At 37.7% G+C, this 24,123-nt stretch overlaps 1 protein-coding gene across 1 annotated transcript in view; it reads right to left on the bottom strand.

Moving 5' to 3' along the window:
• The window catches only part of LOC119047636 (sodium channel protein type 2 subunit alpha), a 100,763-nt gene that overhangs the window by 62,301 nt on the left and 14,339 nt on the right, over positions 1-24,123 (bottom strand). The window contains exons 6-12 of the mRNA XM_037143078.2: positions 23,595-23,686; positions 22,443-22,715; positions 19,783-19,846; positions 18,180-18,321; positions 17,835-18,041; positions 16,266-16,553; positions 776-1,123 (exon numbers count right to left, since the gene is read on the bottom strand). Of these exons, the coding sequence (XP_036998973.2) occupies positions 776-1,123; positions 16,266-16,553; positions 17,835-18,041; positions 18,180-18,321; positions 19,783-19,846; positions 22,443-22,715; positions 23,595-23,686 (1,414 nt within the window). The remainder of the gene's footprint in view (positions 1-775; positions 1,124-16,265; positions 16,554-17,834; positions 18,042-18,179; positions 18,322-19,782; positions 19,847-22,442; positions 22,716-23,594; positions 23,687-24,123) is intronic.

Genomic DNA, 24,123 nt, shown 5'->3' with positions numbered 1-24,123 from the left:
TACCAAAGTTGAATAGCCACTTATGTTTTACAAAGGAAATGTCACTATTATATCCTCATGTGTCCAGTATTCAGCTGAAACCCTTTTCCATAGGCTTGATTTAGGACCCCTTTGCTTACCAAAAAGAATTAACAACAGTAATAGAAAAACTGAAATCTGCCTTAAAAATTATAACACATGACGCTACCAGGTACTTTGAGTGACTTCTTTACACACAACTGTACAATCACTGGGTCATCTGAGTAGGTGCTAAAAATCTGGTAACACTCTGACCTGCAAATAGAAAGACGGAGTTCTGCAGGGCTTAGATGTATTTAGTAACAGTATCCACCTCTGGTGGAAGTATCAAATTCTCTTTTCCAAAGAACTGTGATAACATGGTCCTTCAAATAAGTATCGATATAATTTCTTATATTTAACTTGATTTTATGGAACACTATGATAAATTGTTGCTGTGCTTTGGAGCAAGCTTCACACTGTAGTAATAATGATTAAGGAATACTTCACACCCAACCTATATATTTTTTTAATTTATTTAATTATTGTTCAAGCACAGTTTTCTGTTTTTTACTCCCATTCCAACCTATATTTTGAAATAGTTTGCAGAAAAGTCCAAATAGCAGAATTTGACAAAAGTTCATAGCTTGATTGAACCAACCCTGGCCTTTGAACAGTAGATCAGCAAAAATTCTTAGATGTAGAAAGGAAAACCTTTCAGCCTGCTCCATCCCCCCTCAGCGCCCTTCCCAACAGCTGTGGTTCTCATTCGCCTCACCTCTGGCAGGAGCTGTCCCGCAGGAGATGTGAGGGCCGATGGGCCCCCCACCAGGGAGACCACTCCGTTGCAGTCCACTGCGCTGTGCATCTTCCCATTCATGGGCAGAATGGGGAGCACCCTGGACGCACGGCTGGCCTGGCTGACGTTGCTGTGGCGCCGCTCTCCATGTCTGCGTGGTACAAAGAGAGAATCCCTTCGGCTGTCGTTGTCTTCAAACGTGCTGTGCTCATCATCGGCAAAGTCATTCTCTGAGCCAATATCCTTTGCTCGGCCTCTGAAGCTAAAAAGGCTGGCTCTACTGTTGCGTCTTGGAGAGAAAAGGGAGCCACGGATGCTCAGTAAAGACTGTGACCAATGAGAAAGGAAACAAAGAACAGATGAACAGAATTAAGAGCCGGCATCCTGAAAAATTGGAGGCTAGATTTGTTGCTTCAGAATTGTTTACTTATCTACCCATCAGTCATTGGATGGGGGAACCAGGGGCTTCTTTGGTACAGGCTGGTGGTAGAGACCTCCCTGCCAGGTTCACTTCTTTCATTTTTTCTTTTTTTACTCTCCCTTACTTTTCATTTTCTGTCATTTTATTCTATTTTACCCATTAAGATAGTCACAAGCACACCTTGATATTGTTGAGTCCCATTAATGGCACTGCAAACTGAAATTTTTGCTAGACATCTCTCTAGAAGCTGATCTGATCTAACAATCCAATGGAAAGCAATTAAATACACGCCTACATTTATATTTTTTGAAGCCAGTAAGAGTCTCACTACAGAACACACCCTGATGCAGATCTTACCACAGAGAAAAATAAAATCCATCTTGCTAGTAGGTCTGTTTAATTATAGTACAAGGAGAAGCTTCTTCCTTGCTCTTTGCATATTTTATGTCTTCATGAATAAATTAAACAAATTAAGCTGAAAGAAGTGTATGATTCATTCCCTGACTTTCACTCTATCTTAAGAAATCTGAAGAACACCATATTTACAAAAACCTGGTTTTCAGTAAGTATCTGGTCACAGCCATTTAAAAATTTTCTAAATGGCTACATTGTCACAGCCATTGTGCAGTTTACTGGATTCTTAAGCACAGCAGCACTAAACACAATGAATCGCTTCTTGTTTATTACTACTCTGCTTTGATAACTTCCCTGTAGTGAACACTTGTTTTTGTTTATCTAATATCTATTTCTCTTTCTTTTGTTGACAGTACCCTGATTATCCTTGAGAAATGAGGCTGAGACAAGACGCTGACCCAGGCATAGCCAATGGGTGTATTCTGTACCTGACTACAGAGAATGGGTTAAAGATGGTCTAGTGACAGCCACCTCTTTCTTTCATAATTGGCAGAAAAAGGTCATTTTAAATTAGAGTTGGTAAAAATATTGAACATAAGTGTGGAGCTGCAGTGGTCATCTTGCCACCACACTGGAGGAACCTGGGCTGAGGTATGGAGAAATATTTGGTCATAATAATACGTTTTGAGCACTTGGGTCCAGCCATGACTATAACTACCCACAGATGCTATTTTATGATCTAAAAAAGTTCTTTTGTTTTTTTAATTAAACAAGGCTGGAGTTGGATTCCTATGAAAATTAGTTGGATTCTTATGACTACTAATAGAAATAATATTAATATTGTCATTTAAATACTATTGGTTTGAATTTTCTCTTGAAAGGATTTAAAGCTACCTAAAATTATTATTTATACCTATTTTTTTTAATTTCCTGACCAGTATGTTTTAAATTTTATTTTACACTAAAGAGCAATTCTTATCAATAATGCCTATAAAATTTGTAATTGTCTATAAACTTTAAACACTGTCTTATGCTATGTGATCCTATCACTATTTATAGAAAGAAGAACATCTAAGAAGACTGATACAGTCCCCCAACAGAAGTCATTTCTTCTTTTCTTATTTCCATGGTTTTTTCATCTTATTATCAAGTAAGATTTATTGTTTTCCCTATAACTAATCATTTTTTAAGTCTGTCTTAGACTACTTGATTTCCTTCATGTCTCTCTCTTCACAAGGGACTTTGAATCAGCTATAAGAACATAACAGCTACAGGATTTGTAACCTACTGGTTGTCATTGGTCAAAAAGAAAGGTAGACAAGAAATGTTTGGCAATAAGAAATAAAGTAGAAATTACTTACATGTATCACTTTTAGTAAGAGTTTATATTGTAAATAACCAGTACCCAACTCAATTGGAGGCAATAGAAGTGTTAGAGGAAATTAAGTTAAAAGTTGCACATAAGATTTCTCAAGGTTCAAAGGTGAATTATGCCATATAAGAGCATAATTCACACGTGATAGCTATGTGAAAAATAACTGTCCTATCTGTTTCTATTGCTTACATTAGTTATGTAAATCCATTACAATCAAATGCTGTGCCATAAATAAAGGATGGTCAGTAAGAAAAATCTGCCATAAGGAGATGCTGACAGAATAGAATGGGGCGGATTCCATTTCCCCCGTACACATGGGAGAAAATCCTGGCCAATCTATGGAGAAGCAGCACAAATGGCCAACAGTTCCCAGCATATATGAAAATAAGAGACCAGAAATTGTAGCAGACACTCAAAAACCAGATGGTAAGGAGACGGCTGCAGGATAGTAGGGTCTCAGGGACCAGAGCAGAGACAGGAGCGGTGGCAGTCTGGGCCCCTGACCAGCACCTCTGGGTCTACAGTGGACTCTTTGGGAGCCCCTGGCCTGCTGCTGGGTCCTTGGGAGAAAGCGGGGTCATCAGCTCCCTCCCTCCCCCACCAAGCAAGGTTGGGCGCCGCGAGAGGCCTGTTTGCTTGAGTTTGCAGAGAGGGGCAATAAGGACAAAGGGCCATGACCAACCACGGAGTCTGTGGGCACCAGCCCAAGAGAATTGAGAGGCGCAGTGTCGGGCTCTGACTCCAATAGTCACCAGTCTGTTTGGGGGATTGGACTGTGGTGAAAGGCAGGTTTTCTTAAGGAGAAATTTTTTGGAAAGTAAACTGAAGGATTCTCTTGCAACAGCCGCTTGACTTGCTCCCCATCCAGCCTGGCAATGATCCTGAGGTTGGGCGGAAGGCCTAGAGTTCTCCCACAGAACTGGGAAGGGTCTGCACCCGAACTGGCGGGACCCGGGCAGCCTGGTTGGTGTGCATGCCCTTGCCCGAACCGCACACCAGCCTAGGGCAATGACCCCCAGGTAAAGAGTGCTCTGAAGAGGAGGTAGATCCCCTTCGTGGGGTGCTGGGGAGAGGTGCCAGATTAGCTCCTGGGAGAGAGAGCACACGTGGAGAGACCACACCGATCGCTCCTCAGCCTGCTGCAGCCATTGAGGCCCTTTTGGCCAGTTTGAAACCAACGAGAGATTTTTTTTTCTGGGTTTTTTGGTGCTTTTTAAAGTAATCTTTTATCTTTTAAATTTTATTATTGTTTTATCTTTCAATACCTTTCCCCTCTCTTTTCTTCTTTCTTGTTTTATACCTTCTTCCTTTCTTTCCAAACTTATCGCTTCTTCCTCCCTTCTCCTGCCTTTTTTTTCTTTTACCCACAAGTGACACAAACAACTTGGATCTTTGAAAAGACCAGAGTTGGAGCAAAAGAGGGGACATCCCAACAGTAGGGACAGAGAGACAAATTTCACTTTGCTATAGCAGAGAAGCCACAAGTTGCTGCATACTTGTATATTATTATTTTTTTCATTATTCTCACATCTTTTATATTTTAATAGTATCTTTGTATTCCTCCTCTTTCTGTATAAACTTCCCTGCCCTAGCTGGTTATATTGTATCATTTGACAGGTTTCCCCTGTTCTCTCTTTCACAGTGTATTGCTAATTTTCTATACTTCACATCACTTGGGTTCCTTTAGCACACTACTCAAAGTTCTATGGCCCCTATTCATGTTATCCATATCACATAGACTCTATCATATAATTGTTGCTCTAATATTATTGTAAATAATAGCTATTTTATACAACTGTAAATACTTCACAACACACCTCCTGGATCTTAGCCCACTTCACAGTTTTCTGAACTCTATTGCTGTAGTGGTTGACTCTATTCTCTCAAACGCTACACCTATTTACTATCCTTTACTCTCACCTTACCTCAGAATCTGACCTCCCACCACCTCACTGCTTTCTAGATCCAACTCACAAGCCTTCCCTCCCCAACAAGAGTCTTATCTTCTGTCCATCCTTTTTTAAAAGTGGCTAGTGGGGTTGAGGATTACAGTTAATACTATACATAGCCTAAAGATCTCCTATCTCTTCCCTACCAGTTGTGACTGTAAATATCATAAAATACTCTCCTGCTATCATGAACCATTTTGCCTCCCTCTCCAACTGATCACACACACACACACACACACACACACACACACACACACAGGATTAGGTGGAAGTGGAGAACACCAGGATCCCAACGGGAAGAGGAAACCCAACAACAAAGGACCCACCAACTGATAACAACAGAAGAAGGTGAAGAAGGGAGTAGAAACCACACAAACCTCAAGCCAAGACCTATCTGGAAATACAACTAAATAGTGAAGAAACCTACCCAGTACAAACAACTGAACAAGAGCAAAAGAGAATCCTCAAAACCTTGTGCACATGGAAGAACTAGCTTCAACACAACCTTCCCTCACCAGTACAACAAATTAAAACAGGTGGTGGACACAGGTACCATCAGTTAACCAGTTGGTGGGAAGGACCCACAAAGAAAGACCCCAAAACAACCAAAACCCAAAGACAAACACAGAGCCAACTTAAATGACAGCCCAAGACAAGTGAGCTTGGGAGATCAAGGAGACTATACCACCAAAGCTCACAGGTATTATACCACAGAAGTTCACACCATAAACCCAAGAAGCCAGAACAAATCAATTTAAGAAACTGAAGCCAACAAAGAGAGTCTCACAAACAATGAGAAGACAAAGAAATATTCCCCAAATGAAAGGAAAGGAGAAAGTCTCAGAAAGAATGTTAGATGAAATAGAGGCAAGTCCACTATCAGACGTTGAATTCAAAGCACTGGTTATCAGGAAGTTCAAAGAGCTCAGAATCAGTTACCAGAAACTACAGGAGGACTACAAGGAACTCACTGCAAAATATATCAACGTGAAAAAGGAAATAGAAACTATAAACAAGGGCAAAGAGGAAATGAAGAATACAACTTCTGAATTGAAGAACACAGTAGAAAGTATCAAAAGCAGGATCAATGAAGTAGAAGATCGGATCAGTGAGTTGGAGGACAAAGTAGAAAAATACACCCAGAAAGAACAACAAACAGAAAAGAGGCTCAGAAAGAATGAAGAGGGATTAAGAGAAATATAAGACAATATGAAATGTAATGTCTGAATAATAAGGATACCAGAAGGAGAAGAAGAAGAGCAAGGAATAGAAAATCTATATGAAAAATTAATGAGGGAAAACTTCCCTAATTTGATGAGAGAAAAAGTCACACAAATCCAGGAACCACAGAGAGTCCCAATCAAGAAGAACCCAAAGAGGCCCACTTCAAGACGCATCATTAAAATGGCAAAATTACAAGATAAAGAGAGAATCTTAAAGGCAGCAAGGGAGAAAAGGGAGTAACATACAAGGGAGCCCCAAAGGTTAGCTGCTGACTTCTCAATGGAAATGCTTCAAGCAAGAAGAGAACGGCAAGAAATATTCCAAGTAATGAGAACCAGAGGCCTGCAACCAAGGCTACTTTACCCAGCAAGGCTCTCAATCAAGATAGAAGGCCAAATAAAGAGCTTCCAAGACAAAAGAAGTCTAAAAGAATACACCTCCACCAAACCAGCTCTGCAAGAGATGCTAAAAGAACTGCTTTAAGGAAAGGAAGAGAAAGAGAGAGACAGACAGGAGCACAGGAACAAAAATGGCAATGAATAAGTACCTATCAATAATATCATTAAATGTAAATGGATTAAATGCTCCAATCAAAAGACATAGAATAGCTCAATGGATAAGAAAGCATGACTCACACATATGCTGCCTACAAGAGACCCACCTCAGTACAAAAGACCTACACAGACTAAGAGTGAAGGGCTGGAAACAAATTTTCCAAGCAAACAAACAGGAAGAAAAAAGCTGGGGTACAATACTCATATCAGACAGAATAGACTTAAAAAAAAGGGCCATAAAGAGAGACCCAGAAGGTCACTTCATATTACTCAAGGGAAGAATCCACCCAGAACACATAAACGTCATAAATAAATATGCACCCAACATAGGAGCATCTAACTATATAAAGAAAATCTTAGAGGACTTCAAGAAAGATAGCGACAGCAACACAATTATAGTAGGGAATTTTAACACCCCACTGTCAAAAATGGACAGATCTTCCAAACAAAATACCAGCAAAGATATTGTGGCATTGAACAATGCCCTGGATAAAATAAACTTAACTGATATATATAGAGCCCTTCATCCCAAAGAAGCTAAATACACATTCTTTTCAAATGCACATGGAATATTTTCAAAGATAGACCACATGATAGAACACAAAATGACCCTCAACAAATTCAAGAAAATTGAAATCATACCAAGCACTTTCTCCGACCACAAGGGACTGAAACTGGAAACCAACCTCAAAGAAAAAACTCAAAAACACTCAAACTCATGGAGATTGAATAGCATGCTATTAAATAATGAGTGGGTCAAGAATGAGATTAAAAAAGAAATCAAAAAGTTTCAGGAAACAAATAAAAATGAACTCCCAACAATCCAAAACTTATGGGACACAGCGAAGGCAGACCTGAGAGGGAAGTTCATAGCGATACAGGCCTACCTAAAAAAGATAAAAACATTTCAAACAAACAACCTAACCCTACCCCTACAAGCACTCGAGGAACAACAACAAACGAAGCCAGAGCAAGTAGAAAAAGGAAGTAACCAAGATCAGAGCAGAATTAAATGACATAGAGACTAAAAGCACAATTCTAAGGATCAATGAATTCAGAAGCTGTTTTTTTTAAAAAATATAAACAAAATAGACAAGCCTTTAGGTAGGCTCATCAAGAAAAGAAGAGAGAGAACCCAAATAAACACAATCAGAAATGAAAGAGGAGAGATTACAACTGACACCATAGAAATACAAAGGATTGTAAGAAATTCCTATGAAGAACTGTATGCCAAGAAATTTGAAAACTTAGGTGAAATGGAAAAATTTCTAGAAAAATATAAGCTTCCAAAACTCAATGAAGAAGAAGAAAAAAGCCTGAACAGACCAATAATAGCAGATGAAATTGAAGCACGAATCAAAAAACTGCCATCACAAAAAAGCCCTGGACCAGATGGTTTCACAGGAGAATTCTACAAAGCATTTAAGGAAGAGCTAACCCATATTCTTCACAGATTATTCCAAAAAATTGAAAATGATGGGAGACTCTCAAACTCTTTTTATGAAGCCAGCATCATCCTAATTCCAAAACCAGATAAAGACACAACAAAGAAAGAAATCTTCAGGCCAATATCACTGATGAACATAGATGCTAAAATCCTCAACAAAATATTGGCAAATTGCATCCAACAATACATTAAAAAGATTATACACCATGACCAAGTGGGATTCATCTCAGGAATGCAAGGATGGTTCAATATTCACAAATCAGTAAATGTAATACAACACATAAACAAAAGCAAACACAAAAATCACATGATCAAATCAATAGATGCGGAAAAAGCTTTTGATAAGGTACGGCACCCATTTATGATAAAAAAAAACACTCAGGAAAGTAGAAGGAGCCTCCCTTAACATAATAAAGGCCATATATGAGAGACCTACAGCCAAAATCATACTCAATGGGCAAAAACTAAAAGCTTTTCTACTAAGATCAGAAGCAAGACGAGGTTTTCCACTTTCACCACTTCTATTCAATATATTATTGGAAGTTTTGGCCACAAAGATCAGACAAGAAAAGGAAATAAAAGGCATCCAAATCAGAAAGGAGGAAACAAAATTGTCACTGTTTGCAGATGACATGATAGTGTACATGGAAAATCCTATAGACTCTACCCAAAAACTGCTTGACCTAATAAATGAATTTGGCAAAACAGCAGATTACAAATTCAATATCCAGAAATCTAACACATTTTTGTATACTAAAAATGAAGCAGCAGAAGCAGAAATCAAGAAAAAAATCCCATTCAAAATAGCAAAAAGAAATATAAAATACCTAGGAATAAATCTAACCGAGGAGGTAAAACACGATATGAAGAAAACTACACAACACTGAAGAAAGAAATCAAGGAAGATACAAACAAATGGAAACATATACTGTGTTCATGGATTGGAAGAATTAGCATCATCAAAATGCCCATACTACCCAAAGCAATTCATAGATTCAATACAATACCTATTAAAGTACCAATGATGTATTTCATAGAGATAGAACAAACACTTCAAAAATTTATATGGAACCATAAATGACCCAGAATAGCAGCTACAATTTTGAGAAAGAAGAACAAAGTAGGAGGGATCACAATACCTGATACCAAACTGTATTACAAAGCCACTGTAATCAAAACAGCCTGGTACTGGCATAAAAACAGGCACATAGACCAATGGAACAGAACGGAGAGCCCAGAAATCAACCCAACTCTTACAGTCAATTAATATTTGACAAAGGGGGCAGTAACATAAAATGGAGTAAAGACAGCCTCTTCAACAAATGGTGTTGGGAGAACTGGACAGCTACATGCAAAAAAATGAAACTTGAGTACCAACTTATATCATACACCAAAATAAATTCAAGGTGGATAAAAGACTTAAATATAAGCCGTGACACCATTAAAGTCCTAGAGGAGAACATTGGCAGGAAAATCTCAGATTTCACACAGCAACATTTTTACTGATATGTCCCCTACAGCAAGGGGCATAAAACAAAGAATAAACAAATGGGATCTCATCAAAATAAAGAGCTTCTGCATGGCTAAAGAAAACAGTATTAAATTAAAAAGACAACCAACTGTATGGAAAAACATATTTGCCAATGATACCTCAGACAAAATTTTAATCTCCAAATATACAAAGAACTCACATGACTCTACTTTAAGAAGACAAGCAACCCAATTAAAAAGTGGGCAAAGGACTTGAATAGATACTTCTCCAAGGAGGACCTACAGAGAATCCAGAGACACATGAAAAAATGCTCAACATCGCTAGCTATCAGAGAGATGCAAATTAAGACCACAATGAGATACCACTTTACACCGGTCAGAATGGCCATCATAAACAAAGCAACAAACAACAAATGTTGGAGAGGTTGTGGGGAAAAGGGGACCCTAGTTCACTGTGGGTGGGATTGCAGTCTCGTACAACCATTATGGAAAACAGTATGGAATTTTCTAAGAAAACTCAAAATGAGTCTGCCTTTTGACCCAGCAATTCCACTGCTAGGAGCATATCCTAAGAATCCTGAAACACTATGCACACCAGTGTTCATAGCAGCACAATTTACAATAGCCAAGAGATGGAAGCAACCTAGGTGCCCATCGGTAAATGAATGGATCCAAAAACTATGGTACATTTACACAATGGAATTCTATGCAGCAGAAAGAAAGAAGGAGCTACTACCCTCTGCAACAGCATAGATGGAACTGGAAAGCATTATGCTGAATGAAATAAGCCAGGCAGTGAAAGACAAATACCGTATGATCTCACCTTTAACAGGAAGCTAAATAACAGAACAAATTAGCAAGCAAAATATAACCAAAGACACTGAAATAGAGAACAGGTTGACAGTGACCAGAGAGGAGAGGGGAGGGAATTCCAGGGAGGAAGGGGAAGGATTTATAGGAACTAGTATAAAGGACACATGGGCAAAATCTAAGGGGGGTAGAAATGGGGAGGAGCTGGGGAGCACTGGGGTGGGGGTGGGCTGAGATGGGAGTAAAAAACAGAAAACTGCAGTTGAACAACAATTAAATAAATAAATTTAAAAAGAAGAAAAATCTGCCATGCTAAATGAATCTCTAATACACAAAACTTTGTGGTTTATTGTAAAACAGGGAGGAAAATAATAACTTAAGAAGGTTAACTGTATTTTAAAAGCTTTCAAAATAAGACATCCAGATTTTCTTAAGACTCGATTAGAGATTGAACACTTGACCTCCTTCTCTCCCTTATTTTATACTAATAAGCCCAAGAAATATTTTAAACAATTCACCTACTCTATTGAGAAATTTATAATCTTGCAGTAAAAGCAACATTATTTTTTTTCAAAATGAGATTAGAAATGATTACTAACACTAACACTAAAGTGCGTTTTCATTATGTCAAACAATAGCTGTTAATACTTTGGAGTCTTGGACTTTTGAAAAATCTAACAAAAGCAACGGACCTTTCATCATTGTGCCCAGGTTAGGAACTCCTAATTAGCTTGATATTTTTAGTATTACTTCCAGGAACTAGCAACATGGGATTAGAGTGAATTCAAGATTCTCTATTTCCCTCTGTCCCTCCTCCTTTCCACTCTCTTCCCTCCCCCTCCCCTCCCCATCCCTCATTCTTTCTCTGTTTTCCTCCCTCTATCTTCTCTCTGTCTCACTCTCTCTCCATTTACCTCTCTCTTTTCTTAGCTATTTGTTTGACTATTTCTTTATCAGGGTAAAAAAGTCTTTCTCTCTTTTTTTAAAAAAAATATATATACCACTTAAGAAACAAACATCAATTAGAGTCAGACATTTCAAGTTGTATAAGACAATGATCGCTTGCAATGCCCAACTAGCTGGGAAATAAAGGTATGAAGAAGACAGTACTTGGAAAATGTTGTTATCTGTGAGCAAATATTTGCAGAAAGAGGCAGGACAGAATCTAAGCTTTTCAGGTTTAACTATTTTTCCAATAATTAGTTTTACTGGATTCAAAATAAAGCCAACTAGAGAGACCCTGTGGTAACTGTTAATTTCCAGTTTCAAATTTAGGAAATGTTACCTCATATAATCTGCCTTTGCCCCTGCCTCCTGCTCCCCAGCTCTTCCTGCCCCTTCCTTCTTTTCAAAGTGGCCAATGGTATAAAAAGAGGATTTGGTTTTTAAAGAACTAACATTTATTAAGATTAATGTCTCCGCCAACGGCATCACAGTGACTATGACAACAATATGAACGAGAATGAGTAAATGTTGGTATTTACTTAAGAACAAATTCTATTTTAAATATTAGCTTAAACCCACTGATCCTTTAATTTATTTCATAATGTTATTTGAACTTGGAATAAATCAGACTGACCTATAAGATATTCACACATATTAAATGTAAGATTAGGCTCTATACACAACTAAATGTGTGAAGAGCAAGTATAGCCCTAAATACATGGATCTTTTAAATGAAATTAGCTTTTGTTACCCATTTTTAGAGATATCCTTTCTTTTGGCCTGAAAGAGTAGAAATTGAAGGAGTTTCTGTGTCAGAATAAATTTAAATACCACCTCATCCCTTAATAACTATATATTGGGTAATTATTTAACTTCACTGAGCCTAAAAAATAGTGAAAATAATATTACGCAGAGCTGCTAGCATTAATTATGACTGTGGAAAAAGAATGCCAAGCATAAAATATGCACTTAATGAAGAAACCAGTCCACCCATTCCCTTCATATCTACAGGCTGGAGATGATGGTTATGGTACCTACCAAGGCTGTAGTAAGGGGTTCAGATGAGTTTATATTACAAGTTGCAATGCACTATGTAAGTGTTGGCCATGACCACTGCGATCACTGTTGTTGTTCTAGTTGTTATTGTTGTTATATAGATATTAAGGTTTCACTACTGGTGAAATTGTCTTCTGAGAAACTGTATTTCTGATAATTCTCTTGGTCATTTCAAAAACAATTAAAGACCCTACATTTCAAAGTTTCAACAGTTTGTGTTGGTACATAAGTCCGAGGCATGCCGTGAATATGTATATAAAGCAGTCCCACGTTAAACATGAGACAGAAATAATCAAGAACAATTAAACACCACCATTTATTTAGTGTCATAAATATTTCTCAGTGAGTGACTATATAGGAATTTTGGCTACACCTGTAGAAAAAGTTTGCCTTGGTTCCCCTTGAAGGGGGCACAGAGAATGCACTCTCTGGGAGGTTTCCAGTCAAGAGGGTGGCAGAGTCGACACAGCACTCAAAGCCTGCCACAACCACATCCAAACAACAACTAAACTACAGAAAAATCATCATTGAGAACTATGTGAAATCTGGCTAGACAGAGAAGTCCTATAACCAAGGATTTAAAGAAGCCACATCAGGACTGGTAGGAGGGTTGAGACACAAAATGAGTTCGACCCACACCCACATGTGGCGTTCAATAATTGGGAGAGATATTGCAGTGATGGAGGTCTTCTCTGAGGAGTGAGGGGTCCCAGGCCCACACCAGAACTCCCAGCCTAGGCTTCCAGTCCTGGGTAAAGAAGCCCCTATAACTTCTAGCTATAACTAGTGGTGACCGTGGCTGAGTCACCACGTGGCTGAGATGGAGGGACCTAGTGGTTCCAGTTCCTTTTAAAGGGCCCAGACACCCACTTACTCAGATTCAGTCACTCTGAGCTCCAGTGCTGGGGCAGCAGCTTGAAAGGTGCCAGAGACATACAGGGAGGAATCAGATTGTTTGGCATTAGAACAAGAGTTGGAGGGGAAGTTTTCTCCCAAACAGAAGTGTTGGCAGAGGCTATTGTTCCTTTGCCAAGCCCTCCCCCTCACATAGCTGGCAGGCAGGTGCTGTATCTGAGTCCCCATCAATCTTGCTAACAGAGTTTAGCCTGCCCTAGTGATTCTCTTAGACCCCACCCAAATTTTGGGTCCGTCCAAAGCATTTCCAAGGGCTTTTCCATATAAATGGCCTCACTGTTTTGGCTCATGCTGCCAAGTTTCCTAAAACGTTTCAAGCAAGCAATATCTGGTCTCTGTGTACCCCACACATAATAATGAAATGACAATAAACACATATATATTAGCAATTATTTTAAATGCAAATGGATTAAATGCTCTAATCAAAAGACATATGATGGCTAAAGGGGTAACAGAACGAGAGCCCTACGTATGCTGTCTACAAGAGACTTATTTCAGATGAAAGACACACAGAATGATAGTAAAGGGATGGAAAAAGTTATTTCATAAAAATAGAAATGGGGTGTTGGGGGTAAGGGAAAAGCTGGGTAGCCATAATTATATTATACGTAATAGACTTTAAAACAAAGGCTACATAACCAGAGACAAAAAAGGACCCGGCAATTCCCCTTCTGGGTATTTGTTTAAAAAAACCCAAGATACTAAGTCAGAAAGACATATGCATCCATATGTTTATTGCAGCATTACTTATAATGGCCACGATATGGCAGCAACCTAAGCATCCATCAATAGATGAATAGATTAAAGAGAAGTGGTGCTTATATGCAATGAAATATGACTCAGCCATAATAAAGAATGAAATCTTGCCTTCTGCAAAACCTGTATTGAGCTAGAGGGACTGTGCTGAGTGAAATAAGTCAGAGAGAGGAAGACAAATGCCAGATGATTTCCCTTACATATGGAATCTAAGTAAATGAACAAGCCAAACAGAAACAGACTTGTAGATACAGAGAACATTTTGCCAATTGCCAGATGGAAGGAGGATTGGGGAGATGGGTGAAAAAGGTAAAGAGATTAAGAAATACAAATTGGTAGTTACAGAGTAGGTATAAGGATATAAAGTACTACATAAGGAATATAGTTAATAATATTGTAACTACTATATATTGCATCAGATGGGTACTAGATCTTTTGGGGTGATCACTTTGTAGGGTATTTAAATGTCTAATCACTTGGTCATACAACTGAAATTAATATAATATTGTATGTCAACTGTAATTGGTAAATTTTCTAAAAAGTACTCTTCAAATGAAGTTTGCACATGGATGGGAATAGCTCCATAGATGGTCTGAAAAAATTCACGGTTCTCTTCTAAGAACCTGCCACTCAGAAGACCCTCAGTTCACCTAGTTTAGATACAGTAGCTAAGAAGGGTAGAGAAACACCTGCTGATAACTTCTTACCTGGAGAATCATTCCAAGATGTTTGAATCTTTAACAAAACCTCAAAACCACAAACCTTCCCATACCCAGTGAAATTTGCCCTCTAAAAATGCTTTCCTAGGGTCCAAAGTTTGTGTGGAAGGAAAGGGTCTCTATGGAATATAAGCGGAGAGTTGACCTGATAACACATTTCTAACTGGGCAGGTCTGAGCTGTAACAAACCCCTCCTTCTAAATCATGAGAGCACATAACCTAATAAGCTTATAATCTGATCCCCACCTTGCTTTCTCCCACCTTTATGTAATCTTCTTTATATTCCTTCCTTAATTCAAGTGCATAAAAGAAACTGCAGAATCATTATTCTCAGAAACAAGTGAGCTCTTGCTTTTCCACGGTTGAGAACAGGACCAATAAAATAGCAATGGTCTGGTTACTATAGTATAAAGTAATGGCATCACTACAAAACAAAATTTCATCACTCATGTCAACTAAGATAGGTGCCAGTCAGCCATGATGCTTTGGTTCAAGGGGAAACTACCTAAGTTATGATAGAAACATCTGGTGAGGAGATACACCTAAGATATATGCACATGTGATCGGAACAGCTGTATCTGCAAAGTGGAGCCACCCACAGATAAGCTCCTGGGGAAAGGCCACACTTGTCATCAGGGGTGCCAAGACACTTATCAAGAGACTCTGATGGGTAGAGTACATGACTCTCAAGAGTATAACTGAAGCCACCATTGAGATAGCTGAGCTTCACACCTCAGAATGCCATTCCATGCCACATTGATCTCTCTTGGCATTGGCTGCCAAAGACACTTTCCTGCTGGACTGAGCACTTTGCCTGCCCAGCTGCCCACCTGGCTTCAGACATCATTCCTTGCAAGATACTGATGGCTCCCTTGCTCACCATGCTGTCTGCTGGGCCTGCGGACTGAGACTCTGGGATGCAGGTTTGTTATCCCCCAGTTGTCTCATGTGATGTTATTTCTGATTAGTATTGTTATTAGGTTAGTATACATTTAGATAAAATCTGCAATAAAAGCTGTGTTAATAAAATGCAAGTGAATAGCACAGTCACCTGTGTTGGCTCCCTGTTATTTCTCAGTGTCAGTGTCACCTATAGGACTGGTGGTCGTACAAGTGGCTCTGCGCTTTCGGTTCTCAAGGCCCAGGTCAGATGATCTGAGCAGGGACTGAAGGCTGACTTATAGGAAAGACTATATCGCAAACATACACTTGCAATATCCCATAGATCCTCACTTTAACTCTTATAAAAATTCTCTACAAGTTTTGATATTTCTTACATCAGCAGTTGTAAAACTCACAAATTCTCTGAGTTCATCGACACAACACTTCTGAATTATCATTCAGAAAGCATTCTGCCACCAGGGGAAGGCAGTTTTATTTCTACCAAATCCTGGTATACCTTTAAAAAATTGTCTGGCATGAAAATGCAATTTATGTTATCTAGTATTTTTACCTGGTGTGGAGAAGAAAACCTCTTTTCATATGTCAGCCTGCTTCCTTCTAAGGAAAAACGGAAACCTTTCCTTCTAATGCTGTCTTCAGATTCAGACTTGCGGACTCTGTCTTCCTTCTCTCCCTCTCCAGACTGTTCTTTCTGTTTCTTTTTCTTCCTTCTGTTTTTCAGCTCTTTTTCACTCTTGGAGCTCAACTTTGAGGCCACTGAGGAACTCTCTGAGAAGACTCCTATCCCGCCTGCACCACTGAAGTCTCTCGACTCAGCAGAGGCTGCTGCAGCTGCTGCCTAGAAGGGCAATAAGTCAACAGTGATCGCACAGAAACTTTGAGGAACTCTGTCCATGTTGCTGCTTAATTTAGTTTTAGCATCATGAATATGATCTTGAAAAACAGTGCTCCATTCTGGTACATATTTTGGGCAACAATACATTGCCATTACACCAATTAAAGAATTAAAATTAACAGGTGGAAAATACATGTGACTGGTCAAAACCTTCAAGCTCTGGTCTCACACTATGCTTCCTAATTATGTAATTATATGAAGAAGGCTCTTAACTGTCATAACATTATTTTTTCTCTGACTTCTCAGTATCTTAAGAAGGAAAGAATTTAAGAATGAAAAGTTTCCTATTTTACCCTGATTGATTACACTTTCACTTGACAATGACTTTTAGTGCCAATCTAAATTACCACATTTAATGTCAAGTATTGTTTAATTTTAATGAACTTTTTTCCTCTTTGATTTAAATCACTACGCTAAGAAATGCACAACAAAAACATATTACAGAGTATATATAAGAAAATCCCAGATCATGGCATCTGAATAAATTTCTAAATTATGATAGTACAGTTTCTGGAAAGAAGCAGTGTTCAATTTTGTTGTTGCAACCCCAGTATATTTTATTTACCTAGCCTTGACTCCATATTTGGGATACTCAGTGTTAAAAGAGAGCTGTATTCAAGATCCAAGAAAAACCCCAAAATAAGCAATCGAATTAGTTGATGCCATTAAGTCAAGCAAATATAACAGACAGTAAGTGATTTACTATGTTCACACATCAGTGTTTTCCTTATGCAATCCACCAACTTGCATTTAAATACTCTTCAAATAGAAAATCAACACTGAATGGGTATTTGTCTTTCTAGACTCTAGAAAATAATCTGTTTGACTGCAGTTTTCTGACCTTTCCCACCTTTAGTGACACCAGTGAATAAGCAACTATAACTTAATTCTTCTTTCTGAGACTAAGAAAACCCTGATTGAGGACATGTTGGTCTAACTACTTTGTGAGCATGGGTAAGTGAACAGTCACAGGGAGAAACAAGTGTCAATCGAGCAATTATATAAATCTCCATGTTTTGACACCATTAGTATTGATGGTAGTTATCAAAATAAGACACTAATCTCCAAATAACCAATTAGGCTCCTAGCACTTACCAAACATATGACACGTGTCAAATGTCAATTTAGCCACTGCTGATTTAGTTTCCCAGATGCCACTGATCTCAATAGTGTGGTCTGAGAATTGAGATAAACACAAAAAAGCTCAATGTTTGCTAACTATACCTGAGCTTCTTCCTGTTGCTTTTTAAGTTGTTCGAGCATCTGCTGAAATTCAGCCTCTTTCTGCTCTGCCTCTTCCAAGGTGGCCTGATTCTGTTCCTCGTAGGCCATGGCCACCACAGCCAGGATCAAGTTTATCAGGTAGAATGAGCCCAGGAAAATGACCAGCACAAAAAATATCATGTACGTTTTCCCAGCAGCGCGTAATGTCTGCAAAATAAAAAAGATATTTTATTACATTATATAGGATGTTACAAGCTCATATTCTAAGTAATAAAGTATTTTATAGCAATTCTCTTCATCTCAGTATTCCATGCTTCCCAGAAGAATAATTTTATCTGTTCTCACCAATTGATAAAGATTTTCCCAGAAGTCTTGTGTCATAAGACGAAACAAGGACAGGAAGGCCCAACTGAAAGTGTCAAAGCTTGTGTAGCCATAGTTGGGGTTTCTACCAGCCTTCACACAGATGTATCCTTCCGGGCACTGGCTGAAATTAGGTTAAAGCAAAGAGAGGAAGTCAGTAACTGCAAGTCTGCTGCTGTCTGTCTTTCTGGTTTATACATGTCAAATCCTGTTTTATACAACACCAGTGAAAGCAGATTTCTCTCACTTTACCCAGCACTATGTGGACTGATTTACATAATAACAGAGTCTATTAAGTCTATTTGTGAATTCCTCTGTGACTCACAATTGACATTACTATATTTATCACATTTCCATATAAAAGCAGTCATATCATGATTAATATCTTTAGGGACTGGTGGACATAAACAGAAAAATAAGTCTACAGAGAAAAAACTAATTTTCACTGAAGATATGTAGAGCTAGGAAGAAGAGTGTGTGTGAGTAGAAAAAAGGGGTGGAAAAAGATCAGTGGGGGACCCTGAAAGGAGGAAATGACTCTGCACAGTGAAGAGGTCACGTGACCCTGATGATTAAGCTGACCTGGACTCTGTATCGCGCCTGGCATTTCTGGGCTGCGTGATCTGGGGCAAGTTTCCTAACCTTGCTGATCTTCAGGCACCTAACATGTAAGAAAATTCTAATAACACAACCTGTCTCACGAACGTACAAGCACTGAATAAGATATTGTGTGTAAAGCATTTAGTACAGTACAGACAAGGAATTAAAAGCAGTATGTTTTACTTATCACTGTGATCTGAAGATAAAGGCAGTACAATTTTTCACATATGAGCCAAATGCAAAGCCTTTAACCACTGAGAATTCTGCTACAAGTATTAGTTACTAATATCCACACTTTCATCTTCCGTAGAAGTAACAACGAAAAGTACTTATTGAGTGCTATAGTAGCTGTACATTCACTAATCCATTTGGGTCTTACAGCCACCCTATTACTTTACCCCTTTATCACATAAGGACACTACGAGGCAAGGAGACATAACATTATATGGTGAAGTCAGGATCTGAACCTGTGCAAACTCTCCAGTCTATTGCTAAAATATGCTAGGACGTATGTCAACCACGGAGACCACATTAGCATACAGGGTGGGGCAAAAGTAGGTTTACAGTTGTTCATTAGGAATATAATATAATAATTAATAAATAATAATACAAGAATAAACTTAGTTTTGTCTTCTCACCTCTGTAAACCTACCTTTGCTACACCCTGTAGATAAAATGTCATGGTTATAAAAGTACATGCTTAAAAACTCTACTAACTTGAGTTTTTTGTATATCTATTCTGCTTTTTTATCTCCCAGTGAACTAATTTGGAAGATCAGCTGTGACCTAGCATGGAAAAATAATTGCTGCACACGAGTGTGTGAAGGAAGTGAGAATCCACACTTAGCTATTTTGAGAGTCAGCATGAAGGGGAAATTATGAAGGGCTTCGAATGAAGGGTGAGCAGGGTCGGGTGGTGGGAGGTGGCAGGTGACTGAGGCGGACGGAGCACTGTGGGCCGGACTCAGTAGGAAACATGACTTACCCTGCATCGGAGCTGTTGCCGCAAAGCAGAGCATCATTTTGCCCTTCCAAAAAATAAAAGTGACCTATTTAAAGAATGAGGAATGTCATCATTCAAAAACCCTCAAAACACTTTAGCCATTGTATCTAAACAATAAAGCTTGTAACTTTTAACTGTAAAGAAATGACTAAAATGGTAAATATACCTGGCAAAATAACAATAGTTTAATAAAAATTGAATGATAAAATATGTATCAGAATATACTATCTTATTTTTTAAAGATTTTATTTATTTATTTGTAGAGAGAGGGGAAAGGAGGGAGAAATACAGGGAGAGAAACATCGATGTGTGGTTGCCTCTCACACATCCCCAATTTGGGTCCTGGCCTGCAACTCAGGCATGTGCCATGGGGATCGAACCCACAATCCTTTGGTCCACAGGCCAGCACTCAATCCACCGAGCCATACCAGGGATGACTATAAGATTTTAAATAAACATATTTAGAAAATTTATTTTAAAATTTTTGGAGGGAATAACTATAATAGCATTCTCACATCAGCATTTTGTAAATAGAAATTCAAATTGCTGTGATACTTCAAAAAGAGGTGCCAAATTAAAGCTGTCTTCCTGGCAAAAAAAAAAAAAAAAGTGAGAGAAGGTAAGCCTACTTACTTCTAAATGCTTTCATGAAAATAAAAGTTTACTTTACAAATATTGTTTGCCTGAATTTCAAATAGATTTGGACATCTTTCTCCTACCAATTTTAACTTAATTTCCTTTAAGAAGTGGGCTTAGGTATTTGCTCTTTCTATGTTGCTGTAAATAAGTGTTTTATTTTGAGTTTTGGTTTGATTACTATCTTTCAAATGAACAAAATAAACTTTTTCTCTGGAGATACATATATTCTAACTGTATCTAGTCCTTATTTTTATGGAATACCTTACATATAACTTTAATAAGTTGCAAAGAAACTTGGGAAATTTGGGTCATGATTTTATAAAAAAAGTTTTAATCCTTACTTCACAACATATACAACAAAATAATTCTAGATTTTTAAAGATTTAAAAACAAGTTTATTAATATGATATAAAGCATATATAGGCTTTAAATATGTATTATATATGTGGATGCTTTATGTGCAGAATATCTAGGTGAATATTTTTATTCCCTCTAAATAAAATTTATTTTCTATCTTAACCTATAGAAAAAATTTAAAAAATGATGCCATTGCCAAAAAATCAAAATCACTCAGGCATCAAAAACAAGTTGATGAGATAAAAAACAAGCTGGAGGATATATTTGTCAAAATAGTGTTAATATACTTAATAACTTAAATGAACTCCTTAAAATATACTATCGCTTGATAGAACAATGGGTAAAAATATCAACAAATATTTCACATTATATAAAATAAGTAACATGCTACCAATACTAATAAAGATATCTTTATAATTTTACTGTGTTAATTAGAAACAAGAGGATACACATTTCTTCTACTAAAAGGTTTTAAAATATGGTACGAGTCAGTATTCGTGAGTGATCTGAACTCTCTGGAGAGCAATTTGACCCTGACTTCATAGCCTTAACCTGGTTGTACCTTTGACCCCCCAATATTCTATTAACAAAAATCCATCTGAAGGAAACAATTAGAAGTAGAGAAAATACTTATGTGCAGTTATTATAATATTAATAAATGTAAAACCTCATAAATAATGGAAGCATTTGTTTTATTTATTCATTTATCCAACAAATCTTAATCTCCCCAATATAAATCATTATAAGTATTCTTCATAAGAATACTAACTCTTAAAATATTAATACAATGCTAGAAGGGATAAAATTTCATATGGTTCTGAAAACCATGAAGGATACCTCAGAATAAGTATCCGAAGTGGAGTATTGATAATCAAGGGGTCAATGGAAGTTGACTAGCTAATTGTACATACATGGAGAGGCTGGGACCTGGAAATCCAAGTGGTGGAGAGGCTGGTTTCATAGGTAAGAAATTATACTAAAGTATGTGGTATCATAAATTTATTTTGATGGCCATCCCTAAAAATAAAATCAAACTATACTGATAAACAAATCTAAAACAATGACTGACACCAAAGGAAAATATTGCAATAAGAATACTATAGAGGTCGGTTTTGAGTTAACATTTTCTATCAGTAATGAGATAACAGCTGGATTGGGGTTACTGAACATTCTGATGAGCACACAAATTCAGTTTCATCTTGGTGAATCATTTCTCTATTTTCAGATACATGATATGGACTCAATACATAGACTGAGTCAACCAAATAGGGTCAAGTTATTTTTCCTCCGTCTTCATAACAATCCATTTCAGCATAAAATTCTAAGTAGCTCAAACTACTGATTTATTTGAGATGATTGAAAACTCCTGATCAGTGCGTACCAAAGAAATACAGCTTAATATGGTGTTGCTTTCAACATGGATTCAGGAAAAGATAACACATTTTCAAACGATAACTTTTATCATCTTGATTGACAGATAAAGAGAAAGAAGTAAGATATCATTTAATTTCTGCATCACATGTACTGATTTATCTTAAATTGGTCTAAGTCATTTGGTTCACATAAAAATGGAAACAATTTCCAATATGTGTTTTTTAAATATTTAAAGGACTAAACAACTTAATAGATAAAAGAGTGTATCTTACTTTCATCTTCAATATATTCATCCCAGTTCAACATGCTCACTGTCCTATTGAAAGTGGTACCATTCCCATCCAATGAGTTATTAAAGAAGGAAGTGATGTTTATCTCAAAGGAAGAATTATCTGGAGGCCATTGCAAGCATTTGTTCCGCAGGTTGCCCATGAACAGCTGCAGGCCAATCAGCGCGAACACACTCAGACAGAACACAGTCAGAATCATGACGTCGGAGAGCTTCTTCACCGACTGGATCAGGGCCCCCACGATGGTCTTCAGGCCTACAAATAAAATCAGAGGGAGAAATTTAAATACACTATTTAATAGCTACTTTACCAACAAAAACATCATGAGCTTGTCCTGGAAAATAAAGATGTCATGCAGAATGCCAAGAATATTAGTGTAATGTTTGCGATTGAATAAGATTTTCATGAAAAGCCTGCTAGCTGGTGAAAATGAATGAAAGCAGAACTTGTATGTTCATTAGAAAACTGTGAATGGAAATGAACCAAAGTGGACTTCCAAACACTCCTTAGAATAAAATAATGTTTTTTTATTCATGCTTAGACATCAACCTTTTGTAAATATTTTGCTTTTATTTGCAGATGTCTTACTTGCTAACCTCTTAGCGATTTTAGAAAAATCTGTGTGAATAGAGTAGTAATAAGTCATCAAGTCAAGTAATTATATAAGGCTGTATGTCTCCCAATCCTGCAAGCTTGAGTATAGGTTAGAAAAGGAAGACATCTGAAAACTGAGCCCCATGCAATACTCATGCTATCCTTTGCACTTTCATTTACCTGGAGGTAAGGAAATTACCAGTTTTTGACCTCAATGGTCAAATTTGCATCAGTTTGAATGTCTCATACTTTAGCTTCTGCGTGGAAAGCTTGATGTTACAGGATGCAGACCAGATAGGCTGTTACTGCAAATGCTTCATGCAAAAACTCGTTAAACTCAAAGGCTGATGTATAACAGTTTTAAAGAAAGCAACTAGTAAAAGCAATGAATCAAATCCATCCAAAATGTGATGTACTGATTCTTGCTTTTTTACATAGTTTTTTTGCCATAGGTGACAAGCAATAAGGCTTATGCACAAAAGCTGCGATTGTAGCACAAGTGCAGCTCAACTCAGCCTCGGTGTTTAACCCAGCTCTCACCTGGAATGACTGAAATTGTTTTCAGGGCTCGGAGAACTCTGAATGTTCTCAACGCTGAGACATTGCCCAGGTCCACAAACTCTGTCACATATCTGCAATGGGGAGTTCACACACAAACACAATGACAAAACACAAGAAACAGTTGGAGATATAAGGGGCCTACCACCTTATACCAGTTTCTTCTTACCTGGAATTACAGAAATAGTTTTCAAAGCTCTCAAGACTCTGAAAGTTCGAAGAGCTGAAACATTGCCTAGGTTTACAAATTCTGTTACATACCTGTAGAATTAAATCAGAGTTATTCAGAATTTAGGGAAATCTAAGCCTACGTTGTTGGTCTTACATGAAGACCTTTTCAACCTTAATGAGTGTTGCCACCAGATTTCCCAATTAAGAGGAAAATGGCATTGTCATCAATCAAGATCTCCGTTACTTGGAATACTCTTACTTTACAGTGCTAACTGAAATTAAAGCCATATAATTACTATGATAGTTCCTATCTTCTCCAAAGCAGGTCATTTAATTGGAG

Source organism: Artibeus jamaicensis, unplaced genomic scaffold, assembly GCF_021234435.1.
Source record: "Artibeus jamaicensis isolate MK-2021 breed Jamaican fruit bat unplaced genomic scaffold, CSHL_Jam_final contig_391, whole genome shotgun sequence".
NCBI lineage: Eukaryota > Metazoa > Chordata > Mammalia > Chiroptera > Phyllostomidae > Artibeus > Artibeus jamaicensis.
The sequence above is the reverse complement of the archived record's forward strand: the minus strand, read 5'-3'. Positions and strand labels throughout refer to the sequence as shown.